The sequence below is a fragment of the Pocillopora verrucosa genome, chromosome 9 (assembly GCF_036669915.1).
Source record: "Pocillopora verrucosa isolate sample1 chromosome 9, ASM3666991v2, whole genome shotgun sequence".
Taxonomy (NCBI): Eukaryota; Metazoa; Cnidaria; class Anthozoa; order Scleractinia; family Pocilloporidae; genus Pocillopora; species Pocillopora verrucosa.
In genome coordinates, this window is record NC_089320.1 from 7,479,725 (window position 1) to 7,504,094 (window position 24,370).

At 37.6% G+C, this 24,370-nt stretch overlaps 2 protein-coding genes and 1 pseudogene across 2 annotated transcripts; 1 reads left to right on the forward strand and 2 right to left on the reverse strand.

Annotated features, from left to right (window-relative positions):
- The first annotated feature begins 1,028 nt into the window (after positions 1–1,028).
- Positions 1,029–9,728, forward strand: LOC131784719 (uncharacterized; annotated as a pseudogene).
- Positions 9,729–11,627, reverse strand: LOC131784718 (alpha-2A adrenergic receptor-like). The gene is made up of 3 exons (XM_059101542.2): positions 10,664–11,627; positions 9,903–10,143; positions 9,729–9,820 (listed from the first exon to the last, which is right to left on the reverse strand). Exons 1-3 carry the CDS (start codon positions 11,567–11,569, stop codon positions 9,792–9,794), a joined length of 1,176 nt encoding a protein of 391 aa, XP_058957525.2. The 5' UTR covers positions 11,570–11,627; the 3' UTR covers positions 9,729–9,791.
- Positions 11,628–13,443: 1,816 nt separating this feature from the next.
- LOC136283338 (latent-transforming growth factor beta-binding protein 1-like) lies at positions 13,444–21,062 on the reverse strand. Its single transcript, XM_066171965.1, has 13 exons — positions 20,996–21,062; positions 19,901–20,086; positions 19,321–19,443; positions 18,008–18,142; positions 17,444–17,581; positions 16,870–16,992; positions 16,498–16,614; positions 15,881–16,012; positions 15,424–15,549; positions 15,162–15,281; positions 14,281–14,406; positions 14,029–14,130; positions 13,444–13,547 (listed from the first exon to the last, which is right to left on the reverse strand). The coding sequence occupies exons 1-13, from the start codon at positions 21,060–21,062 to the stop codon at positions 13,444–13,446; spliced, it is 1,599 nt and encodes a 532-aa protein (XP_066028062.1).
- Positions 21,063–24,370: the final 3,308 nt, after the last annotated feature.

The following is a 24,370-nucleotide window of genomic DNA, read 5'->3' on the forward strand; positions in this document are numbered from 1 at the left end:
GCAAAGACGCAGGCACAAATGTTAAAAAACACACAATTTTTATAGGCATGAAGTACCTACATCACTGTTGATTTTGATCCATTACAAAGTTATGATATAACATTAAAGTATCCAAGGCATATTATTTTTGTAACATTGTATTTTGAGAAAGCTAATAGTATAATCATTTTTCGATCAAGATTTTCAGGTGGTAAATATAAGTAAGAGATCTTGAAAAGGTTTTATGCAAGGGTATTACCGTATTTACTTGTGTATAAGTCAACCTTTTATGACTAAATAATCATCTCAAAATATTACCCTTGACTTATACATGAGTCATACACGAAGACCTGACCCAAGCAATCCAATAAATTAGCATAACAATTGTCTGAAGTCTGTTAAGAAAACTGAGTGTATAAAACCAGTTATAATTGTGTTTGAGTTTCGCTAATTTTCAGCGCATTCTTCGTCAACAAAAAAAGTTTGAAACAATAAATTTTAAGTGGCTTAACACAGAGCTACTGGAGCTGATTTCTATTGTGTTTTCGGACAATAGAGCAGACATTTTTCTTACAGCTTCACTGCTGTTTATGGGGTTGAACTTTTGTTTTCATTGATCAATTTCAGCAGCTCAGTGACCTGGAAAATGCTGTTGTCTCGTGCAGTCTTGTTTGTCACATGAGATCCTTCGAAGCTCTTTGATGTTCCATCAGTCTACTTAATCTCCTTTCAGACTCAACTTTAAGATAAAGGTTAGTTAAATACAAGAATATTTCATTTTCAATGATTCACAAAAAATGGTAAAATACTTCTCTTAGTAAATCTAATTGCTTGTGTATGCTTGCATTGTGGTGATATAAACAAGTGCTAATAAACTTCATAGCACACGGTTACATTTTTCTCTGCAGTTCTTTTAATTCCCTGTATTTTCAATACATCATCAGAAATAAGAAATTACCTTTTGGGAAATTTCTATCTGTCTAAATTTTACTTCTTTGACTAGGAATGATGAAAAATCTGATTTTTGACCTTGAAAATGGGGGGGTTGACACGAGTTCGACTTATACACAGAGTTGAAAAAACTTCCTTTGGATCAACTAGCATTTGTCTTGATTGTTCTTGATATCTCACGTTTTACATCAGTTGGTGACCTTGTGAGCTATTATGAGAAGAAAAATCAAACATTGTCATTAGAAATGTGGAAATTCATATTTAAGAAGCTTCAATTGTCCAAGGAATTTGAAGATCTTTTGGCTGTTCATCAGAGAGAAATGATGGATGAAGTAAACCTCAAAAGCTCTCTACCAGCTGAGACCGCACTGCCAGGAACGTTTTGCCCCAGTCGTGACTTGAATGAGCAGACACATTTTTCTTCACAGGATAAACAGTTTGTTCTTGTAAATGGTGAGTCTGCCATGTAGTCAGAGACAACAAATGTGTCTCTTTCAACCTAACGTATTACTGAGTGATTGTGAACACACCAGAGAATGTGTCAGAGAAGGAAATATTCCAAGTGGTATCTTATTTTTATTCTATTTTCCCATCATAAGTTAATCAGATCTCTCTTTTTCTATATTTTTGAGAATATGTTGTATTTCAAGTATATATGGTAATTTTGTATCAAGCTCAATATTCAGTTCCACTTTCATTTTTTTTTGTGCAATACTAAGTTGTTTTTTCTTATTTTGCTCCAGATTCTTCATCATCATCGCTAGTTGCTGATGCCAGAGCATGTGAATACCAAGGAGCTATTCCTAAGAGGAAACAGGCTCAGCATCCAAACAGCCCTGTTAAGCCTAAAAAGGGGCAGAAAGTATTAAGAGGCCTACCAGTCAGTGTGTCATATTTAAATCAATCCCCCATACAAGGGGGAGATTTTGGAAATGACAGTAAATTCAGTTCCTGTTCTCCACAATCAATTAAAAGGGTTGCAAGGAATGCTGCTGGTTATAAAATTCTTTGTAATTCTTCAGTACAAGATGAAAGTCAAGATACTGTGTTCTTACCAGAAGAAGGCAATTCACACACCCACAGGGCATCATCCTCCATGACTCTTATGCATACACTTGCCTCAGGGAATGAAGAAAATCAGTACAAAAACAGTGCCTCTACTTTAATACCTGAAGCTGGAAAAGCTGAACATCAGATTCAATTGCTGGCAAGCCCCTTAGAAGATTCCAACATGCAGCCTGATCATTTAAAAACCCCAGCTAGACTCACTACTACTCCAGAAGGAGCACGATTCAAGTGCAGTCCTTCTACCTTCATTAACATATATAGAGGATAACCCAAGAGCAGGAGAATACCAAGGGGTCATTCCAAAAAGGAATTGGTATCAGCCTTCACGCAGCACTGTTAAGCATGATGTCAGGCAAGAATTATTCACAGGTCTACCTGGTAATGAATCAAATTTAAATCTACCCTCCATACAAGCAGGAGATTTTACAGTCGATTGTCCTCAATCTAGTTCCCCACCTCCAGAATCAAGTGAATTTGCTGCAAGAAATTCTGCTGGTTGTGAAATTTTTTCTGGTTCCTTGTTACAAAATGAAAATCAAGACACTGGGTTCTTCTCAGATGAAGGCAACTCCTACCCCCAGATGGCATCATTATCCACTGCTCTAATGGACATACCTGCCTCAGGGCATGAAGGTGTCCAGCACCAAAACAGTGCATCTTCCATTGCACTTGAAGGTGGAAAAACTGAACATCAGATTCAGTCAATGATGAGCCTCTCAGAAGATTCTAAAAGGTAACTAGATCATTTCGAAATAACACAAGCCAGACCCAACACTGCTGAAGGAGCACAGCCTGGTAGCAACTCCCCTTCACTAGTGACAGGACGTCATAACAACAGGCCAAACCAGACTGACCCAGTAGAAGTGGATGGTGTTCCAGAAAATGGTGAAGAAATTGACAGAGCTGTAGAACACTACGATGCCACAGAAAATAATGGTCTTCTGGAAGAAACAAAACAGGTAATAATTGTTGTGCTTACACAATAATTAAATCATTATCTGAAAAGAAGGAAAAGCCAATCAAACCATGAGGCTTTTGTCTGGGTCTTAGGAATTTACAGTTTGTAAGACCTGAGACCATGAGCAGCTGAATGTGTTATTTTTAGGGACTCACACATATAATTATGTTGGTTGTTTTTCTAGGGGTCAATGTTAGGTTGTGTGAGATGTAAAATGAAATACTCAGTTATAAGTCAGCTGGCTGTCTTGTACCTGAACTGAATTCACCTGTGAAGAGATAGACAAGTGTATTTTCACCAGTAGTGTAAAATTTTAATGCAGTGTAGGCCTAAAATTTCATATCATGAATTCAAACTGCTGGAATTTAACACAACAAAATCCTAGGTTTGATTTAATACTTGAAAGTGTCTTATTAATTCCAAAGTAGTCTGAAACACATAAGAATAAATAATATATTTAAAACATAATTTATTATTTTTAAGATGCTTGCATTTCTTAAACTTTTTCAGGAATTAGAATCCTCACAGAAAAGTGTCCTGTATTTAGCAAAGGTAAGTTGCGTATAAATCAATAGAGGATTTTTAAATATTCTACAGAAATTTTAATGGAATATATGATCCAAACTGTTGTATGATTTTTCTTGATATTTGTACCATTAACAAAAAAAAATAAAGATCTGCATAACATGCCTCAACCTTAATTTGTGTAATTATTAAGCTCAAAGAAGTGGTAATGCCCTTTTCCCAAGTGTTTGGAAGAAGCTGCATGTGTCAAAGAGAAATGAAAGATTTTCTAATAGTGTTTGCATAATAACTTTTCATCAGCCGAGGGATAGTTATTCCAATAGCTTCATTTTAGTGTTATGTACCAAACAGTAAATCTTTGTGGAGTTTGTCCCCAATAATTATTATTATTATTATTATTCTTCTCTGTACAAAATTGGAATTAATTGGTAATTATTTTGAATTACAATCTTGTTTTCTTTACTACACTTCATTATTGGTTGTCATATGCAGGTGTGGGTGGAATATGTTATGAAATTATGATTGTTGGTAATAATTTTGACTTAAATGCAGGTTTTTCTGTTACTTGTGAATAAAAAACTGTAGAGAGGGTCAAAAAGTGTGAAATAAAATGCATTCAAACAAACTTTATAAAGGTATTGGATGATAATAGATAGAGAGCACATCAAGGAATGTTATCCTATTTTGCATTGCCTAACTTGATATTTTAATTCTTTCATTAGAAATTAGAAGAAAGGGATTCATTTTGCCAGACTCTCCTCAATGATCGGTTCCAGTTGAGGCAAACTTTGGAGGTATGTTTGGAATAATAATAGTAGTAAAAATAATAATAGTGATAATAATACACTTTATTTAAATAGATTGGAACTGAATAGATAAAAAATAATTAATAAACTTGAGGCCCTCTGTCTAAAATTATTTGTGTAATGAAAAAAGGACACTAGATATATGTGGTGTACAAAAGTATTAAGAACTGATAATTGATTGGATATTAAACTAGAAAATTTCTATCTAATGTCTAAATATAAAACTACAAAAATGTCTAAACTTATAATGAAAATAGGACACTAGGTATATGAGTTGTACAAAAAAATTGATAATAATTAGTCTTAAAAGATGCTATTGATCCAGAATTCCTTAGTTCCAGGCTTCAGAGTTAGCAAGAATGCAAAAAATAATAAAGAGTTAAAAGGGCCAGATGGACTTATTCCAGGCAATTTTAACTGCCTAATATGCTTAGTCTCATTGTAATGGCTAATTAATTGGTGTTTACTCTAGAGAGGAGGTGAAAAGTGTCTTCACTGTCCAAACTTAAGTGGTTTAGCAATGGCTACTTACATTGAAATGTCTTACTGTTACCAGTAGATGTGGGAACAGTCAATCTTTGAGATTTTTATTTGATATCACCACCTTTGACTTTTATGTTATACTCCTCTAATGATTCCTCCTAATTATGATTGTTTTACTCTAGGAATCCAGGCAGCAGTATGCTCATTCACAAGTTGAAAGGAATAATTTGCATGCAGCAAATGTAGAAGTATATGACTTGTACATCACTGTCCTTACTGACTCATGGGGTGTCACCTCTCAGAGTAATAACAGACTTAGCACTTGTTGATGTTGGTGGACAATTGTCTATTTGTTGTAAGAATTTAAAGCACAACAACACCGCTATTGTAGACCCTTAGCCCATCCTAACTTTATCAAATTTTACAATCTTTTTCAGTACAGATGCTATAAACACCTATTCCTTTTTGCTGTTATGTATTGAGGAACTTGAAGTGCCCATGACTATATTTAGAATTAGATCATAAATAATTGACCTTAGCACCAAGCAGGTTCAGCTTGGCCATTTTTTTGCATGTTGAAAGGACAATTTGGTGGCCAAAAAGTGTCCCAATTAAACATGCAGCCAAAACGATCATGTTACTTTGCTGAGATGTAGAAACTGTGAAGACATGTCACCACCCACCAATTTGTTACCAGTCCTTGGGACAATTTACTGGTATCCCTGTAACCCCTGAGGAGTAACTAGCATCTGAATTCTCCTTACAATTAATAACACCACTGAATCATTCATAAATGTCATGAGAATAAAGGAAATGATCACCACTAAAGAAACTCTTGATAGTTAGACTAATTCTCCTTGTCAGCACCTTTGTAAATGTACAGAGAACAGTATGAGAATATGAATACTGATGTTGGGGTGTAAAGGGTTAAACACAAAAAATATAAGAGCACTTTAGGGCCCTAAAAAAACAGAATTTTTCTTCTATTGGAATTGGTTTGTACATATGATAAGCTAAATATTTGTGCAGAGAATAAAAATATCTTGTTATAAGGACTTTAAATTGCAGATAATAGATTTGAGAATATTAGTTGCTTTATTACACCCATTTTGAAATCACTGGTGGTCCCTGTAATCTGATTGACTCTTATTGGTGCGATTTATTCACGAACCGCACCATTTTTTGCTTTAAATTGCATCTTTTTCCCAGCCAATGAGAAGGCTACACTAAAAACAAAACAACCGATCAGATTTCAAGGTTGCTTAAAATAACCAATCAAATTGCAGGAAAATGAAAGACAAAGAGTATCATGTAGCAAATTTTGCAACTTTTGTTTCTAAAACTCTTATTCCCCCCCCCCCCCCCCCCAAAAAAAAAATGGATGAATTTAATTTCAAACCGGCTCAGTACAGCATAAATTAAATATTTGAACTGACCAAGTCCTGTATTTGGGCAATTTCAAAATGGATGTAATAAAGTGGTAATTGAACCTTGTGTCGTGCAATTTTAGTCTGAAATCATACTTGTGATTTCAGCTCAAATTGCACTCCACTCAGTTCAATTACCATTATAAATCAGGGCTCATTGCTGTTTAACATACGTTGAAACAGGTTCATTTTCCAAATTAGATAATGAATTTTGTAATGCAGTTTGTTCAACTTTCTTATATATTTATTTGAGATTAGCCTTTGTGAAATGTGATACAAGAAAGATAACTTAATCTTGCATGAATGTTAGTGAAAAACTATTGATGAGACTATGATGGTTATTGATGAGACTATGATGGTTATTGATGAGACTATGATGGTTTATAGTTATTTAGTGAAGGGGATTTATAAATACATTCATTTTTGTAACTGCAAGAACTTGTATTTCTTTCCTTTCAGCTAAGGAGACACTTGGAAGATCACAAACAGTTGATCAATACGATACTTGAGGTTAGGTTTATACTCTGTTTACTTCAACATTGTGGTCTAAATATAATTCACTGATTTAAGACTTGTGAATCATAGAGTCGACTTGATTGTTGCACTTTTAAGAAGAAGCCCAGCTCTTCACAAGAACCAACATTTTCTTAAACATTTCTTGCAAAGGATTTGCTGACATTAGATTGAGTGTTTTTATTGTTTGTTAGTTAGGTTGTTGTTCTTGTTGTTGTTAATTTTTTATGCAGGCCAGTTACAGCTCAAATGTGTCTGGCAAAGATTTTTCCCTTAGCTACGTGTCTCTTCAATGCATCATGATACTTGTTGCACAAGCAACCCTTAGTCGTATTTCGAAGGCAGTTTCTGTCACCACATTTCATTCCTTGTGGTTCCCTCTTTTCTTTTTCATATTTTAATGTGGACTGTACAGGAGAAGTTACACTCAGAAACAAATTTCAAAACTAGAGATTGGGTTTTCGTTTTCTTGCCACATGAACCATGATTGAATGTTTATGTGATCATTGTTTCAGGAAAATCGCCGGTAGTGTTTAGGAAGCGGTGCAGTTGTAAAATTGAACCATGCGTCAGATAGCAGTGTAAGTGCAATTCTTTACCGTTTGGTAATTAAAGTGGTATATTACATAAGTAGTGACTGTAACTGTGGCATTTGGTACCAAAGCGGCTGTTGTAACATAATATCTTAGCTTTTTGACTTAACCACATTGAGTACTTCAAACTTTGGAATCTTACCAATGCTGATCTGGGAACCTGCTATTAGTTTAGACCAAGAGTATCTTTAGCTGGGGGCAGTGAGGTTATGTATGCATAACGCATCTTGGTACTCAACCGGATCTAGAGTTATCTAATTGAATTTCTGGGTTCGCCGGGAAACTTAAAAACCAAAGCTTGCGAAGTAATATTATGACTTACTTTGGCAGAATTTAACAATTGTTATTTGATAATGTTTGTTTGAGCTGACTCTATTTTGTCATTCTAGACAAACCTATAATTTTGCTTCTCGGGAATTTGTATTTGTTATGAATGGAACTATAAAGACATTAACTCATCAGTCCAGATCAAGAACGCTGAGAGTTGTTTTCTAATCATTTAGGAGGTAGTTGAACCAGCAGCCGACGAGCAGCCAGGAATGGTACCTTATCTCCACGAGTTAGGTGAACTTTCAATAATCGAAGGTAATTAAATGTCAAAAAGTTTTGAAACAAAACAGGGGGTTTTCCAAACTTCTACTCATTTAGGGTAATCATGACGCTGTTTTTTCCTAATCTGTCGAAGTTATGAATCAGTCTCTACTCAGGCCTAAAGCAAATGGGGGAAATTTAATAGCGACTTCTTTTTAACGGTTTTTGTGACATAGAACGATCGGGGGTATAGCTATTCCTCTAGGTTCGAATGATAGCTTATTACAGGTTACTCTCCAGAAAGCTTATGAAGAGCTTGCTGGGGTGAGAAGCTCTGTGAAAGCCGGCAGTGCGCCTTTGTCTACTAAAAAAGGCTTTGTTAATCGTGTGAAATTTTTAAAAGACTTTTATTTCTCTAATTTTAAAGACTCTGAAGATTCCACTGAGGAAGTGTTCCATGACGCACAAGAAAATTAATTACAATTAAGGCAACGTGGGATACATACTGTTTTCTTCAGACGGTGGTTTATTGGTTAAAGAAATTAGTGAATCTACCTGTTGGTTTTCATTTGTGTTGCAAACCTTTAATACTAGTTGCATACCTGCGTGTAGGCAGGTGCTCGTTATGGTAAAAGTATGCACAGTTTTCTCACTCTTTTCAAATGAAAATTTATTGTGGATGTGAAATAATCTGTGTGAAAGGCATACGAAATATTTTTTCTCCTTCACACAACACTTTTTCATGCTTTTCAACCAGTTCATGAAGTCTTCATTTGTAAACCTGTACTCGCGCTTGCGCTCTAGAGCCTCGACAGCAATGAGCGACTAAATACGAACAAACACGTAGGTTAACCCTCTACGGAGTGCTTGAGTAACAAGTACTATAATTTTTGGCTAATATGTATTTAATACACTGTCCAGTAGCTGCTGAGATGTCAAGTGATTTCTTGTACATAGTCTGAGATCAATTTATTGTATTTAGACGTTTTTAATGATGATAAATACTATGTTTTCCAATATTCTTAATGAATTCAGATTCTAGGAGGAACGAAAAAATATAGTGTTTCCTGATTTGGAGACATCAATATTGACTTGTAATTTGGCGATTTCGCAAATGAATTGAAATACACAAGTAGCTCTTAAAAAAATACCATCTGTAACGCTGCGGTTCTTTAATCTTCAGTCTTGAGAGGCAAGCTTGTTATATTGATGGTAGTATTTAAATATGCATGAAAAAAATCGATTTTCGGTAATATATACCAAGTGAGATTTTAGAGAAAAATACAGTTTACATTAAGACGTTTTTTGATCGATCATTTATGATATTGAGTAACTGAACGGTTATATGTAGATATAATTATGATAGACAGTCGAGGGACACTAAGCCAAAAGTCGATACTGGGTGATATACACCTTTCGAGATTTTTAGAGAAAAACGCAGTTGACATGAAAACGTTCTCTAATTACTTATTTGTGGCATAGAGTTAATGAATTGATATTTGTAGATATATTTATTATAGACAGTCGAGGGACACTAAGCCAAAAGCCATTTTGAGAATATTTTGATAGTAATATGTTGACTTATTTAGAGAGAAAACGATTCTATTTTAATGGAAAATTTTTTCTAATATCACTTCAACTATTTTTCTCAAAATGTAGTGTCTTAAGCAATCGACTGTATAAATTTTTTGCTCGATTTATCTTATTTCCAGTATGTAACAATTGATAAATTAAGTGTCGAGAGTAAAAATATTTACTAAAGAAGGGTAGGCGTTGATATGGTATTTTTAAAAAGGTCACACGTCCCTGCTAAACCGTAAAGTGAGCTGTTGTTGTTGTTGTAGTTATTTTTGTTTTCGTTTCTAGCAATACACAAATTAAAATGTTATCTGTTGACCGTTTGAAGTTAATTATCTTGATCTTGATCTTGAACAGTAACTTGACTATGTTGTTCTCCTTATCTTGTGTCTGGAAATACCCGTCGTGCTGTATGGAAGAGAAAGAACAGTCACCTTTTAGTCAGTATTTTGGTCAATAAGTAGTGTTGGCAGGAAAAAAGAATACTTACTGGAAGTTCTGAAACGGCTGCCTGTATCAGCAATTGTTTTGATGTCGTGTTCACTGGCTTTGGAAAGGCCACATACTCTCCCCAGCCTCCTAAGGACACAAATGTATGATGCCCTGTAGGGACGCGAAAGACCACAGTACACCCAGGGATTGAACATAGAGCACAAAAGAGACATCTGGGCTGATAGAGACTGGAGAACCTCGTGATGATGACCTGTGGCTAACTCTGCGGTGATAGTAAACTGTGTGGATAAACCAACCAAAAATCAATTTATGTGCCCACTCTGACCGGACTGAATGAACAAAGATTTCGCACTAAGGTTTTAATGGTGGGCGTATCCTCCTTCCTCTTCCCCCCTCCCCTCAATCCTCTTTACAGACAGAAAAAAAATGTTTCTCGGGTAACTGGCTAAAAGCTTGCAGAGGTGTAGTTTTGGCGGGCGAGTGCTCAGTAATATCTCGGTGAGTAATAGCTGCCACTTTTGATTCTCACAGCAGGGAAAGGCTGGGGAAAGAATGAGATTTTTTACCAAGGGGGTAGGCGACGGTCCAAAGGAAGGCGAAGGGAGGGGTGGGCCACTGAAGATAACTTTTCACTTTTTTCCGCTCTCTTCCCTCAACTTCCACTCTAGCGCCAGATCAAACATGGCCTGTCGAATAAACGATCACGACCTTTTACGTTAACTCGCCCCAATAAAATGCCTGTACTGCTGGCTAACGGGCTACAGAAACGAAAAGCTGGCGCATTAAAGATAGGCTTACAATGATTGGCATCCAGCTGACATAGAATAGAAACACCACTGATCCAAGAACCTTTGTAAACTGGCGGCTCTCCTTCACATTCCTATTGACACTGCACCGATTGACACTGGGATCTGTTTTTGATTCTCTGCGTCTTATTTCATTTTGTTCGCATTTTTCCTCTGTAATTTTGTTGCTGTCGTCGTCCTCTGCCAAAGTACTCATACCTCTTGTGGTGTTGCATGTTCTTTTGATATTGCTACCACCCTGAATACCATTTTCATCCATATGTGATATTCGCCTTTCATTTGCTGTCTGCATTTCCATAGCCTGAAGTCTGCCATTTAGAAAGGTCAGCGTCCTACCACGTCGAAGCCCATTGAATCGCTTTTCATATTTGCTCATTTTTCTTGCTACGGCGATGAAACAGGTCAACACCATTATGAGTTGCACATATCCTAATGTGGCTATGCATAGAGCGAAGCCTCCATTAAAGTTGAACGAGCAAATTCCCTTGTGAGCTAAAACTCTTCCCCAGCCCATAGCAGGAAGTGCAGATATAAACGCCCCCGACAACACGACACAAAGAATGAGTTTGGTTGCTTTGTCAGATGTGACTTTGGTCCGGTAATAGATCGGCTGTAAGGTTGCACAGAAACAATCTACAGCCATTAATGATGCCACAAACGAAGCTGACAGGCGAAGAAACGAGGAAATCCAGTTATAAAAGTGGCACAGCTCGTAACTTATACGTCCACTCTGAAACCCTCGGTGATCGATTTGAAACACGACGATCGACATTAAAACGGGTCCTAAATCATTTAGAAGATCTATCACAGCTAACGAACCAACAAGCTGATCAGGAACTCGCCGGATGCGAAATGATTTGATAGCAACGAGAAGAAGAACATTTCCAATAAAAATCATGCAGAAGATGACTGGCAAAACAAACAGAAAGCCACTACTGTATTGACCTCCTTTGTCACTTGTTATATCCGACCGTCCATAATTAGTTTCGTTCATTGCGGCTGTTTTAACACCTCGGATAGAACGTTTAATCAAACTTCTAGAATGCAAAACCCAAGCTTTTGAATGAAATTAGACTTGCCAGAAAAAATACACTTGTCGCTGGCTCCTTAATTTCTCTCTCTAAAAAAAAAGAAGATAAACAGGTATAAGTAAAATAATGGCTAGTTATTTTAGATAGAGGAATTCTGAAAAGCTTTAGGAACATACTAAACGGTTGGACAAAATATCTCCTACCTAAAATACCAATTTGAGAACATACTGCATGTTTTTCGTTTTGTTTCGGCGTTCACTTCCATTTTCGCAATCAGATAATGATTAAGAAAAGCGACAGAATTTTGAGCTACTTAAGGAACATTTGCTTATTATAAATTGGCTAAAACAACTCTCAATAGGGCAGAAATGCGGCCAAAAACAAATCTCTTAAAACGTACTTTACCACATGGATATATGATGCTTTCTTATAATATTTCGGAAACAATGCTTCTTTTCGTAATGATGCAAACACCCAGTTTGCATCGTCCCACTACCACCATTTTGCCGCGCATTTAAATGTACGGGTTTAAGACAACCTCAGACAGCTGAATAGCAATCGAATATTGAACTTTGCTCGTCATGAGAGTGCGTCTTTTACGAAGATCTTCAGTTTTCTGGTGATTATAGGTTCGGTTCTTTAAACTCTAAGTGCCCGCAGAAAACAAGACACCGTAACATTATCCATATTCAAGAAGGTTGAATCTTTTGAATAAATGTCTATTTAATGAATACAGTTGCTGTTTGTAGAAGGCAAGGTGAAAATCAAGGAAATGTCAACATAATCCCTTTTGTCATATACAACGCTTATCGTAACAAATCAGATGAGATTACTTTTCTTTCTTTTTCACATTCACTCCAAGCCCACGTCGGGGCATTCTACTACAAGAAATACATAAGATGCCGTTCTTTAGCACAGAAAAACTTTTGTTAACATCGGAGAAATTTTACCTTGTCTGTTTCCGAAAAAAAAAAAGGTAAAAAGTCACGTTTTGTTTGAATTAGATCATTTGTTTTACGAAAATAAACAATCCTGTCAAATTTTCCTACGTGTGTTGTTTAATACGCTGTAGGAGACATCCATAGAAGAGTTACAAGATATAAGATAAACATAATTTGGAACGACTTAATTAACGTCTTGACTGTCTGACTTTTAACTTTATCCAAACTTAGACTCCAAGTACATCTCCTCTGAGATGAGATTGTGATAAACCTGACAGTCCTCTTTTTTTAATAGCGGAGCTTGCAGCGCGTGCAGCGAAGCCTCATAATTATAGAAAAAATAGCACTAATCTGTGAAGCCGAGAAAAATTTGGTCGGTATTCGACGGTAAAACTGCACCTACAAGCTACTGCTTCTAGCTTAAGTGCCAACTAGATTTCTGGATCAAATCTAACCATTACGTGCATAGAGGGAAAGAGAGAGGCTAATACGCATGCGTGATTGCGTACGTTATTCCATTTGTATGCATTAGGAAGCACTTTTTAATGTTGAAAAGTGAAAAAGCCAAGGAGATAGCAAAGGAGCTTGTTTTTATTTCTCTGAAAGCTGAGATTAACAAGTTTTTGGATTAGCAAAGTCCTCATTGACAAGACTTTCGCAAGGTTTAGATATGATTGATTTCATGTAAGTTAAGTGTTGTTTCCTGAGGTCATAATCTTAATGTTATCATCCTTAGAGCGCACTGAAGTTTCCATTTGAGATAGAAAGTATACAAAAAAGCCAAAGATTATGATGTTTTTTTAAAGGAAGACCACGAGACAGAGCAGGATCAGGGACCACAGCAGCGTAGTTATGAGGAACAAAACATGAGAATGGAATGAAACGCCTGATGACCGCAGAAAAGCTGCAATAATACAAGAAAAAAAGTCAGAATACGCCTTATATACACACTGCGGCAACACTTACAACACAATCAATTGATCACCAACGAACAGATTAAATTTGGCCTTAAATAGGTAAGTATCTGCCACCCCAAGTTTACAAGGCTTATTTCCTTATGACAGATGATGGCCGCAAAATGTCTTTGATTTTTGGATACGTGTAGGTTATTGAATGGGCTCCGTCTTCATACAACCAAGGAGTGTATGCATAGCCAAATGGCTATCATCCTAAAGCTTTGTATGTGTGGCTAACAAATGTCCATCTTGTCACAGTGGCTAGACTTGGTGTGAAAGCTTACAATTTACCTCCATGGCCATCAGAGTACGATGCCATCTCATTATATCCTATCCCTTTCCTTCCCATTCTTCCTAATTCTATCCTTTCTGTCGAGATATTCCATTCTGTCCCAACCCATCCCATTCTATTTCAATCCAACCACTAACCTGCTTGACACATTTGGTTTGGGCTCAGAAGAAAACCCTTCTTGCACAGACATTTTCCTATCTGACAATATGAATTTTCGTCACACTCTGGAAAGCAAATTTCTGAGGACAATAATAACAGGCTTTAATTGCAGTATTGTTTGTTTACAGTGGGCACCAAAGACACATATATAAGCTTGAGCTTAGTTATCTCAGCTCTACGGCAGTAAAAAAAACTCCTTTCCAGAGGTGAAATTAAATGTTAAACATTACCTGAACAAGTTCCATCGGATTCTTTTCGATAACCGCCTTTACAGACACATTCATAACTACCGTTTAAGTTCTTACAACTTGAAAACTTAGGGCAATCGTATCTCATTTCCTCACATTCATCGATATCTATGTAAAACAAAAAGGACATATATGTAAATTTCCATGCCCTTCTGTTTTAGATTGATTCGTCTTTGATATAAGTAACTAAATCGAGGAGGAACCCTTAGAGAATATTTCCTACTTAGAGCAAATGGGTCGATCTGTCGCTTCAATAGAGTGACAGGCAGTTAAGTTTCCCCTGAACTTGCTGAACTTTGCAGAAGAGAAGAATACCATAGGTCCCTCAGGAGAGGAACCTCATATAACACTGACAAGTAGAAGGCTTTTATGCTCCTTGGAATTGTACCATGAAGTCAGAGGTGAAGGATAATTACTGAATATTTAAAGCAAAAAAAAAGATCCTCGCAGGTGGACTGCGATTTTTCGCAATTGCATAGAAGAAGCCGGAAAAAAAATTCAGGGATTGACGGGATTCGAACCGGTGCCTCCTAGATAATAGTTGATACTGCAACAAAGGAAGTTGGTGAATGTGTCCTACCCAAATAGTATCTGGGAATCTCCTCAAAGAGTTTATTCAGGATTCTTCGATGCAATTGCCAAAATTGCACTCCGCTAGCGTGGATTATTTCTTTGTTTGATTCTTATCCGCTAGTTAAATTAAAGTTATTTCATTTCAACTTATTAATAAAAATTTATGAAACAACATTTTCCACGTCACCTTGGATTTAGCTTAGTGGGTGCGTAGATAGCGAAAGAGTTGCATTCAACTGAGAAGAGGCATTGGCACTGTTTTTATATCGTGCTCTTCACCTAATCATTACCTGTACAAAACAATTTGTCTGCGCGATATCCTTGGTGACAGCGGCAGGAGTAGGATCCAAATGTGTTTGTGCAAATCATATAGGATTGACACGAATGACTAATTGTGCATTCATCATTATCTGCGAGAAAGTATATAGAAATATCATGGTAAAATTTTTGAAATTCTTCTTAAACACATAAACACGCGTTTTATTTGAAATCGATATGAATGTCGAACAAAAATTATTTATTCTGAAGATTAAAATGTGCAATGTTTCTCACCAAAACATTTCTTTTCTGTTTTATCATAGGAAAATCCATGCGGGCATTTGCATTTGTATGATCCAAAAATGTCCTCACACTCTGCTACACTACCACATAAGTCTTTTTTCTCGCATTCATTTATTTCTACGATAACAAATGTCAATAGATAGTATAAGTGTATTGAGTCAAGTATTTATAGAGGGTTAAGCGCTCTAATTGGCCATTCATAGCAAAGCGGGAAAAGAAAACAACACATAAATACTGTATTGGAAAAAACTGTGCCCATGGTCATGGGTAACGCCTTTAGCTTCGGCTTCGAGCCGTATTCAAGACCTCAAGCACAGTGTATTACCATACGGACCTCCTCCCGGCCGACTAAGCTCATTTTCACGATAAAAGATATTCTTGAAGTGTTTTATCACATTCATAGCAGCTTGCTCGTTTATATTAGAAAGTCACATCAACCAAAAGTCACCGTTACAGTTTTTTCCACTGTCCTCGTCACTCCTGAAGCCAACTTCACAGTTGCAGTGGTAAGATCCCCGAGTGTTTGAACAAACGGAGTTTGAACCGCAGATACTTTTGTCTAGTTGACATTCATCTGTGTCTAAAAGATGAGGAAAAAGAAATTAAGTTATCAGTTACCAACTTAATTATTGGAATTAAGTACATGCGGCTGAACAATTAAGAACGGCCTCCACAATTTGGAAGAGTTCAACCGTTCTTCCCACCTAGCTTAGCCGGGAGTAAGCTCAGCGGCTGAATCACTAAGCGAACAAAATTAAAAATCGAAATGGCTATGAAAAGTTTGAGCCAAGCGCGAGGCTATCTAAGGTTAAGTTCTGCGGTAAACAGAACCTGTTTCGTTTTCACTTTTGTTGTTGTTGTTGAACTGATAACTTGTAAACAAATAACTTGTTGCATATCAGGGTTAAACGGAGAGAAGAAGTAGTGAGCTGGAGCCATTTAACCGCTTGCTACTTGTAACGATTGAGCAGGTAGTACAAAAAAAGAATTGCCATTTCTAAAGGAAACAATCTCCAAATCACTGTTCTCTTTGTTAAATAATGATGATGAAGACAATGTCCTTACCAACACAGATCTTGCCGTTGAAATGATAGCCTCCTTTGCAATCACACAGGTCAGTACCATTGAAATCTTTACAAATTGCATTCTTTTTGCACTTGCCATTGGGGCAGCGAGGTAGTTCTGGTATGATAGAGAAATCTTGCTAAATTCAATTCCATACGCTTGAAAAAAGCATTTTCAGAATAAGTATTATCATTTAATTAAATGCAGCCTAAACAAATGTTGTCAACGGGTATGAACCGGTTTTAGATTTACAAAAATCAGCCTATAGCGGAACCTGTTGAAGAGATGTTGAATAGCAATGATGGTCGCTTAAGGGGCTAAATAACTGCGTTCATCTTAACCTCATAAAGAGCTGGTGACAGCCTCTCTTACTTAAGCAGGATTTGTAGCCATCTCCACCGAGTCCATGGGAACACGTGCACCTATAAGAACCAGGGGTGTTAGAACACGTGGTGTTCACGTGACAAGAGTTTTTCATTGCGCATTCATCGATATCTAGAGAAAAATAATAAAAGCGATAAGCTTACAAGGGTGACAGACGCAACACTAGATTTCTATCACAGAAATATATATATATAAACAGAGTGCTGGTAAGTGAGTAACCGATCCTCCTTGATAAAATGCCATTCAAGCAATGGAGGTGCGCCGGTGTATAGCTGGACCATAACAAGAATTCAGGTTATGACGAGACCAATCCATTTCTTACTTTTAGGAAATATTTGTGAAACGATAACAATGATTTGGTATGGATACTGATTGTGAATTCGTCAAGAAAGTTTAGCTGTTTGTTCGCATCACGCACGAAAGACCATCCCTTTTTAACAACGCCCATCCCAGTTCTTTCGAGACAAACATGGAAGGACATGCAATGTAACTTTCACACTGCGATCCAACCGATTGCAAGTTACACGTTGCATTCATTTTGCAAGAGGTACAAAAAACTAACCTTTACATTCAAATTTAAGGCCACTTTTTTCCAAAACATATCCACTCTTACAGGTACAGTTGTAAAAACCACGTGCATTGACACAAATGGATGTATTTCCACATCTGTTTGACATCGGTTTTTCGCACTCGTTAACATCTGAAATTGGTTAGAGGTTAATTATTCAATTCACCAAATTTATTGGTTTGTACATTTAATGTAATACAAAAGACATGATAAAGAAAAGGTCGGGAGGGAGGAGGTGGAGAGGAGATAGAGAACACAGGGGCACCACGTTAATGTTCTTATAGCTGTAAGTAGTTTGCACTTGTCATCGACATCAGCGCTTCCTGATTGACAGAACCAAATCAGTACATCAGAGTTAAGATGTCGAAAGCAAATAAACACACCTCTCTCAGCCTTTATGCCACAAAGACTGTCTACCCCCTAGCCAAAATACGTTTTTTTTAAACAGCAGCCTGAGGGGTATTCCTATTTGACTTCAAATAAGAGTAAACGTCAGAAATGTTTCTATTTTCTTCTTTAGATGGCATCGAAAAACTAAAACATGCAACTTCGTCATACCTTCACAATGAAGAAGAACTCCTTTATGACCTAACAATGGATTAAATCCGTATGGGCACTCACATATGTAAGACCCAAAGGACGTATTACAGAAGGAGTTATTTGCAGCACAGGCGGGAATGCAGTCCTTTATCTCTGTCGATTCAGAAAACCAAGGACATGTTAAAATCGCGCGATAATGAAGTATGGCAAAATTTGGCTAAACATTTCAATGAACATGAGCAGGTGGGCTTCTTTTGAACCATTCCGCAATATCAGGTAAGCTTTCAATTCTAACTTCACATCTGCCGAGACCTTTTCATTTAATATGGTGGAAAAAAACCTGACTTTACAAACCTTGCAAAATCAAGCCCAATTTTACAGTTTTTACCGTAAACTAAGCTTCACAACGAGGTTCGAACTGGTTCTAATCAATATTTGATATAGGAAGAAGCTTTTTCTGTTCTTACATGTCTTATTACCCGACGAAAGTTTCTTCTCTTTCCCATTTATTTTCCGCAATGAGAACACCGACACAGAACCAGAAAAAGTTGAAATGCCGAGCCACTAGCGGACGTAATACACGAGTTAATTCGACTTTTCGGGCAGTTGAGTGACGCTCCTTACACGCCGTGCCCTCTCTTTTCTTGAATGAGAGGCTACTGGTAATATTTTGTGGACTAAGTACGAGACTGAGGATTCGTCTTTCGCCCTTTTTCCCGGAATCGATATCGATAATGATGATTGTAAGATAGATATTAGTTGATATAACCATTTAAGTTTTATATGCATAAACATCTTCACAAGCAGAGAGAGATCAATATCAACATGTTACTCCAATTGTCCAAATGCAACGGAATCGCAAAGACTAACTGAAAGTGTACTTGTTGTACAAATCAAGACTTTGCCCAACTTTTTACAGTGAACAAATTGTTTTGGAGAATTCAGGTATTAAATGAATGAAAGTTACATTAACATATCTAATGGTAAACAAACACCTCACGATTCTCACTTTTTGAGTTACTTTATGTGAAAGATTATGGCATTACAAACTGGTTTGTAATGTTTGCGACTCGCAAAAGCGTTACTCAGTGTGCCTTTTGGTAGAGTTAGGAAAATCTGGACCGCGCTAAGATCCAATCAGATTTCAGGATTCGTTACCGTGCGAATAAAGCAAATAAATTGAATTTCATTCATAAGACATCCTCTATCAAATTCGATATATCTACTTTTGGGAAATAAAAATAATGATAATGATACTAATACTTGTATTAGTAATAATATTATAATTAGTAATAATCATCATCATAATAATAACAGAGTAAGAGAATTACCTTCACATTTGTTTGTTCCAATCTCTCTGAATCCATCACGGCACACACACTTATAGGATTTCGTCCCATTCACACATTTGAAGTTTTTTGGACAAATATTCGGTCTTTTACAATCATCAATAGCTTGGATAAAAAAAGTAAAAAATTTGCAATGGATTATCAAAATGAAATACCTCTGGGCTAGGTTTTGCCCCCTCAAAAAGTGTGTGGTAAATTATTAAAAGGTCAAAATTATAATATATTATGAGTTTCTTTTGGATGCAGGTTATTATTTGTTGTTAAGTCGAAATAAATTTCTGCTTGTTGCTGTATCTCCTTCTGTAAAAGATACTGGTACATACCAGACATGCTGTAACATGTAAAAAACTAACTGAATTACAGGGTTGGCCCTGAAGTTGACCTCTTGTTCAAGAGAAAATCTTGGCTTCCCATCGGAATTATATTCTTAGGCTTGCTGTCAAAACGGAATCTATAGGTGCGGATCAGGGAGTAATTTTCAAAGATGAATCTTGAGGACAATGGAACAAATAAGTTTTAAAGAAGCATAAATCTATTGCAACCAAGGATGCCATATTGTTACCTAGCAAAGGACCATTGTAGATTTCCACTTCACGGAACTGAAGTTCCAGACGTTTGTTCGAAAGGGCAAGGGTAACGAACCTTGCTTTGATATTTTTGCGAAGAATTATGGTCTGAACAGGCTCTCTGGTTGGAGAATCCAGACTAGCTACATGGCGTCCTTTCCCAAAAGCATTTTCACCAGCATCTGTTAATGATAAAAATAACCTAATATCTGCTTCAAACTGACGAATTTCTCGGTAAAATGTGTAGAAATTCTCTTTCGTTTTTAAATTTCAAGTAACAATTTTTCTCTTCCGCTCTCCCCTTTGAATTCCTTTGGTATTCACGCACGACGCGCGTGATTTCACAAATTAGCCAATCACGTTAAAGAAATCGAAATTTGGAAAACTGACGTGGATACTTTTTGCTTACTTTTAGTTTGTTTTTCGTGGAGTTTTAGTTGTTTTTGAGCTGTCGTTCGCGTAAATTTGTTACTCATTTGCTTGGAAATTTAAGAAGTTTAGGATTTTTTACTTTAGCCAAATGTTGTGGTTTATTTAACAAGTTTATTACATATTTTTTATGGAGTTTGGACTCTAGTCTCTTTTTTCGTGAATGGATTTTTTACATGGTGCTGAGACCTTGGAATTTTGACTGACTGAAGAATTCACTCTCTCTGGAAAAATGGCTGATGAAGAATTGAAAAAGAAGAGAAAGATCCGAGAAGGACATAAAGGATACGTTACGACGACTTTGGAAAAAGTAAAAGCCTTACTCGATGAATTTGAACCTCCTCTAGTGAATCAATTGAAAACTTATCGGATTGCTCGTACGGAAAACCTCAATGTCCTTGTAGCCCTGGACGACGAAATTCTGTCTGTATAACAGAAAAGCAACTCGAAGATGAAATCAAGGAAAATGGAAACTTCAGAGAATCTTTTCATCAAATAATAGTGCAAATTGACGAAACTCTCCACGTAGTTGAACTGGAAGAGGCTGGAAATACAGATAAGTCAATTCCTCTCTCTAAGCCTAATTCGCATACTAAAAGTCTTGCAATCGGAAAGGCAAAACTGTCGAAGAAATTCTATGGTGATCCCATTTCCTTCAATACATCCTGGAAATCGTTTGCAAGTGCTCTCGATGACAGCAGCAGAAAATTTCGAGTCAGCCAAATCCATTCTGAAGAAAGGATTTGGGCAACCCTGAGTAATCATTAATGCTCACATGGAGGAATTAGTGAAAGTATGAGCTGTAAGAGTGGACAATGTCTGAGACGTCTACGCCTTTTTTACGATTGAGTTGAAGCACACGTTCAAGCTTTACAAGCCCTAGGAATAAATTCTGCATTGTATGGGAAGCTTTTGATTCCCCTTCTCATGAGAAAATTACCATTGAATATGCGCTTGATAATTTCAAGGGCCGCGGATCAAGCAGAATGGGATTTGGTTGTTTTAGTTAAGGCCTTCGACCATGAAACTGAGGCGAGAGAGCGATTGGGGGCCGATTGGAACAAACCCGACCGATCCTCCTACCTCAAAGAAGTATTTTTCAGTGCCGCCAGAAAAAGGTGAAGAGTTTTCGTCTGCTTTAGTTCTGATTAATCAGTCTGAGGGATCTGTACGTTCTGTGAGCAAGGGCACCCCAGCGCGAGTTGTGGTGTAGTCACTGACATCGAAGCCAGAAGAAACCTGTTGAAACGAGAGGGCCGCTGCTTTATGTTTACGTCGCAACCATTTGGCAAAGAATTGTTCGCAACACAAATCATGCCGCAATTTGCTCAGGAAGACATTACATGACAATTTGCGATACAGCCAACAGCAGTCGCGTCATTTCAGAAAATGCTGCTCAAGGAAGTGTTGTAATGACCATCAATGAAGCAAATCGCTGAGAAAACAGATCCATTATCGGAAGGCTGTGATTCAAGAGCAGATGTCCTAATTGGAAACGATTTCTATCAGTCTTTCTTCGTTGGAGACACGAAACGGGCGTATCAGGTCCTGTGGCGGTGAAGGCGAGTCTTGGATGGGTGCTATAGGCCCCACACACCAGGTTCAGATACTAATGTTCATTTGATCACAAGCCAAACCTTGCGGCTAGACACCTCCTCATGTGACGACACTGTTACCGAAAAGAGAATTTATGACCCGCTGCTAGAACAAGTGACAAAAACTCTGGGAGTTAGAAGCTATCGGTGTATCAACATAAGAAGAGACAGTGCATGAGAAGTTCTTGGATACTATTCACCTTAACAACGACCGCTATTAAGTCTCTCTTCCTTGGAAGGAACAGCACGCATTATTACTGGATAACTATGCCCGAGTCGTATTTGGCGTCACAAGTTCTCCTTTTTGCTGAACGCAACAATCAGACACCATGCGATTAAGTATGAAGCTAATTATTCTCGCCTGGCTTCTGTTCTAAAACGTTTAAAAAAGAATCCTGGATTATTTGAAGAGTGCAACCGTATCATTGAAGAGAAATCTTAGTGGGGATTAATCTCCGATGTCGATCCTTATATACCAATCCAAGTTGGTGACGTTCATTATTTACCGTCATCCAATTGTGCGAGAAGATTAACAGACGACTAAAGTGAGGATAGTCTATGATGCATCCGCCAAGTCGACTGGTTCAGCGTTAAACGACTGTCTTTATGCAGGTCCATAATTACTTTCTAACATACCCAGTGTTATGATACGTTTCAGATACCACCGAGTTGCTATGGCGGCCGACATTTAAAAAACCTACCTAATGGTCCAGATCAAAGAAGCTGACCGAGATGTTTTGCGCTTTCTTTGGATAGATGAAACTGATAATACAAATCGAAACATTGCTGTGAAACGTTTCAACCGAGTCTTATTTGGCCTCACAAGTTCTCCTTTTTGCTCACCAAGCGACTAAGTATGAAGTTAATGATCTCCAGCATTTGAGCTCTACAAAAAAGCAAGATCAAGAGTGAAGGAAGCTAGATTCAATTTAAGGGAGTGGATGTCAAGTTCTAAGAGGCTGATGGGATGGATCGACGAAGAAGAAGGAGTACCAGTTAAAAAAGTGGTTCAGCTATCCGAAGAAGACAGTATGTATGCGCAGACTCAGTTTGGAGTTCAAAGTTGTTCCGCATTCGTTTCAACGAGCGAGAAGAAAATTATTCGATTGAATTGGAACATCGAAAGAGACACTTTCGTTTTCCGATTTGACTGGCTGGATGAATTCGCTAAAGAACTAATCTTAAACAAGCGCACTGTACTCAAGGTTGTGGCCAAGTTTTACGATCCTCTTGGTTTGATTTCACCCCTGTTCATCACAATCAAGACACTCTTTCGGGATTTATGCAAATTAAAAATTGGTTGGGACGACCCTCTTGACGAGGAACTTTCTTTGAGGTACTCGCAATGGTTATCAGATCTGTCAAAAGCTGAATGCATCCCGATCCAACGATGTTATCTTCCAGACGAGAGCGTAATTTCACTTCAAATATATGGCTTCGGAGACGGCTCTGCAGTGGCTTATGCAGCAGCTGTTTATCTCAGAGTGGAAACGAGTCAAGGAGTCTCGTTCAGTTGTCGATGAGTAAGTCAAGAGTCGTATGGCTTGCAAAACAAACCTTTCTCAGGATTGAGCTCTTAGCGTCACTTACACTATCCAGGTTAATTACCCTGGTCCGTTCAGCCCTACTTCCGTTGGTTAAGATTAATGAAGTATTTTGCTGGACAGATTCCACTACGGCTCTTCACTGGATCAAGGGGATGTACAAAGAATACAAGTAATTCGTTGAGAACAGAGTCAAAGAAATTCGTCAGAATGTGCCGCCCGAAGCTTGGAACCATTGCCCTGAATCTCAAAATCCCGCAGACTTGCCCTTCCGTGGTATGGGATCAGATGCCTTGAAACAGTCACAATTTTGGTGGCATGGTCCATTTTGGCAGGTGAAAGAAAAGAAGATTTGGCCCTTCATCGGAAACTCCCACGAGCCTTAGAGCTTACTTTGAAGAAATGCGTCTTAAGGACAAAAGAAAACCTACCTCTGGGCTTCATGTAGACTCTTGGATGATATCGTTGACAAGTATCTTCGAACCCCGGAAATACGGAGACTTTAAGAAGCTGACACGTCTAACAACACTGGTGCGATTCCATTTAACACCAAGTTCCCCATTTTCCTGCCATCAGATCACTACCTAACCGTTCTTATCATTCAAGATTGTCACAAGCGAGTCCTACACAACGGAGTGAGAGAAACCTTGGCAGAACTAAGGTCTTGATTCTGGATTGTGAAAGGAAGACAAGTCGTTCGTAAGATTCTTTTAAAATGCGTGGACTGCAAGAAGATGGAGGGGACAGCATTATGCTATCCCGCCGACGGCGCCCCCACCTCAATTTCGTGTGGAAGAGAATCCTGTCTTCACTAACACTGGACCGTTGTTTGTTAAAGTGGCTCTAAAGAGAAATATGGTATGGAGAAGTTCTACATCATGTTTCACTCTTGTGGAAG